Source organism: Sinocyclocheilus rhinocerous, unplaced genomic scaffold (assembly GCF_001515625.1).
Source record: "Sinocyclocheilus rhinocerous isolate Xijiao unplaced genomic scaffold, SAMN03320098_v1.1 scaffold1186, whole genome shotgun sequence".
Lineage (NCBI taxonomy): Eukaryota > Metazoa > Chordata > Actinopteri > Cypriniformes > Cyprinidae > Sinocyclocheilus > Sinocyclocheilus rhinocerous.
The window spans coordinates 401,251-410,524 of NW_015630341.1; the positions used below are offsets into that span (position 1 = coordinate 401,251).

The following is a 9,274-nucleotide window of genomic DNA, read 5'->3' on the forward strand; positions in this document are numbered from 1 at the left end:
TGTTTACAGTCTGGTACAAAAAGTGGTTTTGGTCTATATAGCTAATTTTGCCCTTGATGACAACTGTGAGGGGGGTGAATTTTTTTATAACTCATCCGTTTAAATTATATTAAGCCTTAAAGTTCTGCATAATTAAGGGCGTGGCCACTTGAGTGACAGGTGGATTGCCGCTGCTGTCACCACCGTCGAGCTAGGTGGGCGTGGCTTCAGCAACCTGCTCCCGCCTCTTTGCCCATTTTCGATTATCCGGGAGTGACGCGTGGTGACGCGCTGCCAAGATGGCGACGGCCGGCTCCGCCCACTTTTGAGCTTCAAAAACGCTCTTCGGAAATCTACGGGTGACATCACGGACACTACGTCCATGTTTTTATACAGTCTATGGATTTGACTGATTTTCTAAAGCATATTTGTGAAAACAAAAAGCTCTGTCCACCCCACCCTGGTCCAGATGTGAGCCGCCTCTGCCTCAGGCTTCAGTTAAGAGCCCAGGGGCCTTCAGGGGTCAGTGTACTTCTGAGGGGCCCTACAGTGACACATAATCACTTTACAACCTGAAGTTATTAAGTAACTATTCTCAGTTACAAACCCAGATTCTGAGCCTTTTCCACAATCAGACCTTAATAAATGAATGAAAGAATCCTTATTGAGCGTAGATGATCAGTTTCCATGTGCAATATTCCATATATATTTTACAGATGTGATTCGGAGAGTCCTGAAAATCATTTCTAGTGGACTATTTGATGTGATATAGTTATCGTGTGTTTCTCTGCACAGGTACAATTATGTTTCACAACCACACATCTGCAGACAAATGAGAGAGACGGCAGAGGAATGTCCCGTTTAGTCACTTATTCTGCACAACAACTAGTTTTCAGCAGCTTCAGCTGAGGTAAACGCTTCAATAACTGCTCTAACGCTGCATTCCAGCTGTAACGTCTGCAGTTACCAAGAGTTATTGATCCGTTCCAGATCTTCACTGCCAGCAACCTCTCAACAACCAGGGTTGCCAGGTTTTCAAAATAAAACCCGCACAATTGATACTCAAAACAAGCCCAATTGCGTTCCGTGGTTAAAATACATGTAAAATACACGTTTTTGGCAGGGTATCCCTGGCAAAATGTGCATTCCAGGGGCTAAATATCACGTAATTGGGGTCGTGGGCAAAATGAGGACTTGGCAACCCGATCAGCAACATTAAACAAGATAGCAGAGCTTTTCTTGAGGTTTGTAGTAGCAGAATTTTTCACGTTTTATTATTACGTTTTATTATCGCCCTCTGGTGGTGACATGTGATATTACTAATCCAATTACAAGACATAACCATGCAACATCATTTGATGAGGGAAAAATCTAAAACAATTGTTAATTTGTCACCCCAAACCAAAAATTTATAAATGCTATTTGGCATAATTTTTTTTATAATTTTCATGAAAGTTGAGACTTTAGTCTCATTACGTAATGCAACAAAAATACTGATATTTACTGAAATTTTATAGCATTTATACTATATTTGTACAGTCTTTATGCTGATTTCAATAAATTCCTAAAGAGATACTGACAGAAGCTGTAAACTTGAAGAAATAAATGAAGAAATTGCTTAATTGTTGTGAAAATGTCACAATGCAAAACATCTTAACAGTCCTAAAAAAATTTAAAAAATCAAATTTTAAAAATAATTTTTCTTTTTTGTTTAGATTTTGATACTGGCAGCAGCTGTAAACCTGAAGAATTAAATGAAGAGTTGACTTAATTGTCATGAAAATGTCAGAGTATAAAACATCAAAACAAAGGTCCTAAAAAAAATAATTTAAAAAAATTTTTTGTTCTTTTTCTAGCTTCTTTTTTGTTTTGATTTTGAGGTAAATTATGAGATTAACGTGAAAATAAATTAATAATTTTGTATTAATTGCATTCTATTCCTAAAAAGATATAAACCTGAAGAATTAAATGAAGAATTTGCTGAATTGTCATGAAAATGTCAAGGACCAAAACATCTTAATGGTCCTAAAAATAAAAATAAAAGTACATTAGATAAAGTAAAATTAAAAAGTAAATTATTAAAATGACATAAAAATAAATTAACATAATTTAATTAGTGTTTTTAATTAATTTTATTATTAGAAGAGTATCAATTTTATAAATATATTTATGAATTCTTAATGCTCTTAAAAATATTTTTTTTAAGTTTTAAGTCTTTTTTGTTTTGATTTTGGTCCTAAACAAAAAAGTAAATTAGATATAGTAAAATTAAAAAGTAAATTATTAGAATGACAAAAAATGTATATAATAATTAAAAAATAAATTAACAAAATTAGTTTTTAATTAATTTTATTATTAGAAGAGTATCAATTCTATAATTATATTTATGAATTCTTAATGCTCTTAAAAATATTTTTTTTAAGTTTTAAGTCTTTTTTGTTTTGATTTTGGTCCTAAACAAAAAAGTAAATTAGATATAGTAAAATTAAAAAGTAAATTATTAGAATGACAAAAAATGTATATAATAATTAAAAAATAAATTAACAAAATTAGTTTTTAATTAATTTTATTATTAGAAGAGTATCAATTCTATAATTATATTTATGAATTCTTAATGCTCTTAAAAAAAAATTTTTTCATTATTTTTTTTAAGTCTTAAGTCTTTTTTGTTTTGATTTTATGGTAAATTATGAGATTAATGTGAAAATAAATTAACTTTTTTTTTTTACGTATCAATTACATTACATTCCTAAAGAGATATAAACCCGAAAGAATTAAATGAAGAATTTGCTTAATTGTCATGAAAATGTCACAAAACATCTTAATGGTCCTAAAAACAAAAACAAAAATTTTTAAATAATTTTTTAATGTCTTAAGTCTTTTTTGTTTTTATTTTGAGGTGAATTATGAGATTAATGTGACAATAAATTAATACTTTTAAAAAAACATTAATTCTATTTTTTATCAAGTTTATGTATACATTTTTAATGCTCTTAAAAATTTATTACGTTTTATTATCGCCCTCTGGTGGTGACATGTGATATTACTAATCCAATTACAAGACATAACCATGCAACATCATTTGATGAGGGAAAAATCTAAAACAATTGTTAATTTGTCACCCCAAACCAAAAATTTATAAATGCTATTTGGCATAATTTTTTTTATAATTTTCATGAAAGTTGAGACTTTAGTCTCATTACGTAATGCAACAAAAATACTGATATTTACTGAAATTTTATAGCATTTATACTATATTTGTACAGTCTTTATGCTGATTTCAATAAATTCCTAAAGAGATACTGACAGAAGCTGTAAACTTGAAGAAATAAATGAAGAAATTGCTTAATTTTTGTGAAAATGTCACAATGCAAAACATCTTAACAGTCCTAAAAAAATTTAAACAAATCAAATTTTAAAAATAATTTTTCTTTTTTGTTTAGATTTTGATACTGGCAGCAGCTGTAAACCTGAAGAATTAAATGAAGAGTTGACTTAATTGTCATGAAAATGTCAGAGTATAAAACATCAAAACAAAGGTCCTAAAAAAATAATTAAAAAAAAATTTTTGTTCTTTTTCTAGCTTCTTTTTTGTTTTGATTTTGAGGTAAATTATGAGATTAACGTGAAAATAAATTAATAATTTTGTATTAATTGCATTCTATTCCTAAAAAGATATAAACCTGAAGAATTAAATGAAGAATTTGCTGAATTGTCATGAAAATGTCAAGGACCAAAACATCTTAATGGTCCTAAAAATAAAAATAAAAGTACATTAGATAAAGTAAAATTAAAAAGTAAATTATTAAAATGACATAAAAATAAATTAACATAATTTAATTAGTGTTTTTAATTAATTTTATTATTAGAAGAGTATCAATTTTATAAATATATTTATGAATTCTTAATGCTCTTAAAAATATTTTTTTTAAGTTTTAAGTCTTTTTTGTTTTGATTTTGGTCCTAAACAAAAAAGTAAATTAGATATAGTAAAATTAAAAAGTAAATTATTAGAATGACAAAAAATGTATATAATAATTAAAAAATAAATTAACAAAATTAGTTTTTAATTAATTTTATTATTAGAAGAGTATCAATTCTATAATTATATTTATGAATTCTTAATGCTCTTAAAAAAAAATTTTTTCATTATTTTTTTTAAGTCTTAAGTCTTTTTTGTTTTGATTTTATGGTAAATTATGAGATTAATGTGAAAATAAATTAACTTTTTTTTTTTACGTATCAATTACATTACATTCCTAAAGAGATATAAACCCGAAAGAATTAAATGAAGAATTTGCTTAATTGTCATGAAAATGTCACAAAACATCTTAATGGTCCTAAAAACAAAAACAAAAATTTTTAAATAATTTTTTAATGTCTTAAGTCTTTTTTGTTTTTATTTTGAGGTGAATTATGAGATTAATGTGACAATAAATTAATACTTTTAAAAAAACATTAATTCTATTTTTTATCAAGTTTATGTATACATTTTTAATGCTCTTAAAAATATGTTTAAAAATATTTGTTTTGATTTTGAGGTGAATTATGAGATTGATGTGACAATAAATTAATACTTTTTAAAAAACATTAATTCTATTTTCTATCAAGTTTATGTATCAAATTTAATGCTCTAAAAATGTTTAAAAATCAAAATTTTTTTTTAAAGGTGATTGTTTTTTATTTTGAGGTGAATTATGAGATTGATGTGACAACAAATTAATACTTTAAAAAAAAACATTAATTCTATTTCCTATCAAGTTTATGTATACATTTTTAATGCTCTTAAACGCTTTTTCGTTTTGATTTTGGGGTGATGTAAAAATAGCAGCAGTTACATTCTGTCCCCCCCTCTCCCTCCGCCCTCCCCCTCTCCTCACACCCCAGAGCCAATCAGCTTCTCCGCATCCTGATCACATGCTCCATCCTTTCTGTCTCTCTCCTCACGACTGCAGACGGTGCATCTGAGGCTGGATGGGAAGGTAATGACAGACGCAGACATGGAGCATCCGTCGCAGGGATCGTCCGGAGCGAACGCCTCTCTCTCTCCTCCGACGCTCAGCCCCTCCATCCCTCCCTTCGTCAAGCTGGGCCTGACTCTGGCCTACACCGTCTTCTACTCGCTGCTGTTCTCCTTCATCTACGCTCAGCTGTGGCTGGTGCTGCGCTACAGACACAAGCGCTTCAGCTTCCAGACGGCGTTCCTGTTCCTGTGTCTGCTGTGGGCGGCTCTGCGCGCGCTGCTCTTCTCCTTCTACTTCAGAGACTGCGTGACGGCCAACGCTCTCGGACCCTTCTCCTTCTGGCTGCTCTACTGCTTCCCCGTCTGCCTGCAGTTCTTCACGCTCAGCCTCATGAACCTCTACTGCGCTCAGGTGAGCAGAAACCAGGGAGGCCACGTCTGGCCGGTCCTAAAGGATGCCAAACAAAAACCAGGTCTTTAATTAGAAACCAAAAATATAATCTAAATCATTTTACAATCAAATTAAATCATGTTAAATAGGAATATTGTGATTCCCAATGGGATGAAATAAAAAATATATTTTAAGGAAATCATTGCAATACCTAAAGATACTAACGTGATTACCATGTATAATATGTGACCCTGGAGCACAAAACCAGTCATAAGGGTCAATTTTTTGAAATTGAGATTTATGCATCATCTGAAAGCTGAATAAATAAGCTTTCCATTGATGTATGGTTTGTTAGGATCGGACAATATGTGGCTGAGATACAACTATTTGAAAATCTGGAATCTGAGGGTGCAACAAAATCTAAATATTGAGAAAATCATCTTTAAAGTTGTTCAAATGAAGTTCTTAGCAATGCATATTACTAGCAATCGGATAAATCCCGAATTACATTATACTTCATTGTGACCAAAGGGTTGATAAGAAGCTAATAGCTAAAAAACAATAATAAAAATATACAATTCTACAATTCAACATACTTATAGTTATATTTAATTATAATTATATTAATTAAAATTATTTTTAAATGAAAACAATCTAAAACTTTTAAACCATAAAAGTAAAAATATTATGAATATTATGATACCCAATAGGATTAAAAAAAAAAATTAAAGGAAACATTAATTAGTAAAATCATAAAAAATTTAAAATTAAGATAAATAATTTTAAAATCAAATCAAATGAAAATAAAACGCTATTTGAATTATATTGTAAAAATCAAATAGATAATTTTAAAATACTTTATTGTGCTCAAATAGTTGATGAAAAGCTAATAATAACATAATACAAATTTAAAATCTACATTAAATCGTAAAATAAACTACATAATTCTAAAATAAAAACAATCAAAATAAAACACGTAAATAAATGAATAATTTTAACATAAAATGAAAATAAAACACTAAAAATTAAATAATAAAAATGTTAAAAAGTTGTACAATTTGAGTAGAATTCAAATTAAACATTACACAGCATCCAAAAGAAAAATCCTGAATTGAAATAAACTTTATTGTGCCCGAAAGGTTGATGAATAGCTAATAATTAGCAACACAATAAAAATGTTAAATCAAAACAAATAATTTTAAAACAAAACAAATCAGAATAAAACACTAAAAGTAATTATATCATAGTGTAATATTTAAATAAATCATTTGCAAATAAAAACAATCAAAATAAAACTAAAAATGAATTAAATCGTGAAAATGTAAAATTAACTAAATAAATACAAATTATACTGAATGCAAAATGGGTGATTCTTAATAGGATACAATAAAAATAAAGGAACTATTTATTTTAAAATACCTCTTTTTAAAAAAAGGACAATAACAAACAGTAAATTTTTCAATATTACTAATATGATTCCCTTTAACTGTCCACTAGTAAGACATTACTCCTATATCATTTGAGTGGAGTTCTAATAAACATACATAAACATTATGCATCTAATAAGAACCAGGAATAGATTTAGGGAACATGAATGCTTCTGCTCGTGTTCAAACACGTGTGACCTACATTGAGACTGGATCTGCGTCATGTATCGATGAATACAGTGTACAGTGAGTATGGGACCGGCAGACTCTAATATCAGAGTCTCACAGTCCTTCATTAGTCAGGAATGATGAGGAAGAATCAGGCTTCTTTTGACAGGTTCTCTTCAAAGCCAAGACAAAGTACTCTCCTCACCTCCTTAAATATGAGTTATTACCATGAGATTTTATCTTCTTAATAAAATTCAAATTAATATATTAATCATAATATAAAAAAACCAGGGAAAAAATGCATTTTAAAAATGTAAAATTCTTCATAATAAATAATAATATGTTTAATATAATATAAGCAAACATAATAAAAACACAAAAACCTGTAAAAATTAAATCATATGAAATGTTAAATTAATTTAAAAAACAATTTAGTATAAAAACATAGAAAACGAATTATATCATAACAAAAGTAAAATGAATTTTAAAATTAAAAACCCTAAATCATAAAAATACAATTATTTGAAAACAAAAAATTAAAACAAAACACTAAAAAAGTGAATAAAAAATGTAAAATTAAAATAAAACTCTAAAAATGAATACAATCATAAAAATGTACATTTTAAATAATAATTTTACAATTAAAATTAAACACTTACTTAAAATGAATAAAGTCAAATGAATAAAATTTAATTTTGGTGTTTTATTTTCATTTTATGTTAAAATTATTCATTCATTTGTTTTATTTTGATTGTTTTTATTTGAGAATGATGTGGTTTATTTGACAATTTTCTGATTTAATGTTTAGTCATTTGATTTTACATTTTTATTGTTATTATTAGCTTCTCATCAACTATTTGAGCACAAAGTATTTTAAAATTATTTATTTGATTTCTACAATATAATTTAAATAGTTTTATTTTCTTTTGATTTGATTTTAAAATTATTTATTTGATTTCTACAATATAATTTAAATAGTGTTTTATTTTCTTTTGATTTGATTTTAAAATTATTTATTTGATTTCTACAATATAATTTAAATAGTGTTTCATTTTATTTTGATTTTTAAATTATTTATTTGATTTCTACAATATAATTTAAATAGTGTTTCATTTTATTTTGATTTTTAAATTATTTATTTGATTTTTTTATTTGGTTTCTACAATATAATTTAAATAGTGTTTTATTTTATTTTGATTTTTAAATTATTTATTTGATTTCTACAATATAATTTAAATAGTGTTTCATTTTATTTTGATTTTAAAATTATTTATTAGATTTTTTTATTTGATTTCTACAATATAATTTAAATAGTGTTTTATTTTATTTTGATTTTAAAATTATTTATTTGATTTCTACAATATAATTTAAATAGAGTTTAATTTTCTTTTGATTTGATTTTACAATTATATATTTGATTTCTACAATATAATTTAAATAGCGTTTTGTTTTCTCTTGATTTGATTTTAGAATTATTAGTTTATCTTTAATTAGTACTGTTTGGTAAGTCAGTAATAATGATGATAAATCGTGTTTGTTTTGGCAGGTTTTCTTCAAGGCCAAGTCGAAGTTCTCTCCTGAGCTCCTGAAGTATAAGTGCGTGATTAAGCTGATATTTCTGTGTAGTCTCTGTGTAAAGCTGTCCCGTCATGCGCTGATGTTCTCGTGCGTCTGCAGGTGTCCTCTGAACCTGCTGTTCGTCGGCGTGAGCTTGCTGTTTCTGCTGGTCAATCTGACCTGTGCTCTGCTGGTGAAGACGAGCCTCGCTCAGGTCAAGAGCGTCGTTCTGGTGCGCGTCGCCATCAACGACTCGCTCTTCGTCCTCTGCGCCGTCTCGCTCGCCGTCTGCCTCTACAAGATCGCCAAGATGTCGCTCGCCAGCATCTACCTGGAGTCCAAGGTGAGAGACACACCCATCACACGACACGCTTCAGATCTATTACACAGAAATCCTGTCTTCATTTACACTGGATTAGAGTTCCCCGAACTGGGTCGATGAGGAGCTAATCAAAATATTAAAATATATCATAAAAATCTAAAATTAAAACAAACAATGGTATTTAATAATAATAATATAATAGCAACAGTTAAACAATTTATTTTATTAAATCATAAAAATTTAATAATTACTTAATAGTAATAATAATATAATAGTAACTGGGTCGATAGCTAATCAAAATATTAAAATATATCATAAAAATCTAAAATTAAAACAAACAATGGTATTTAATAATAATAATATAATAGCAACAGTTAAACAATTTATTTTATTAAATCATAAAAATTTAATAATTACTTACTTAAAATAATAATATAATAGTAATTATTTTATTATAATAATTTTAA

The 9,274-nt window shown here is 27.5% G+C and overlaps 1 protein-coding gene across 1 annotated transcript in view; it reads left to right on the forward strand.

The window, feature by feature from the left end:
* The first annotated feature begins 4,916 nt into the window (after positions 1 to 4,916).
* The window catches only part of LOC107740081 (integral membrane protein GPR137B-like), a 7,739-nt gene continuing 3,381 nt past the window's right edge, over positions 4,917 to 9,274 (forward strand). The window contains exons 1-3 of the mRNA XM_016552361.1: positions 4,917 to 5,354; positions 8,475 to 8,524; positions 8,606 to 8,828. Coding sequence (XP_016407847.1) covers positions 4,965 to 5,354; positions 8,475 to 8,524; positions 8,606 to 8,828 — 663 coding nt within the window. The 5' untranslated portion in view covers positions 4,917 to 4,964. The remainder of the gene's footprint in view (positions 5,355 to 8,474; positions 8,525 to 8,605; positions 8,829 to 9,274) is intronic.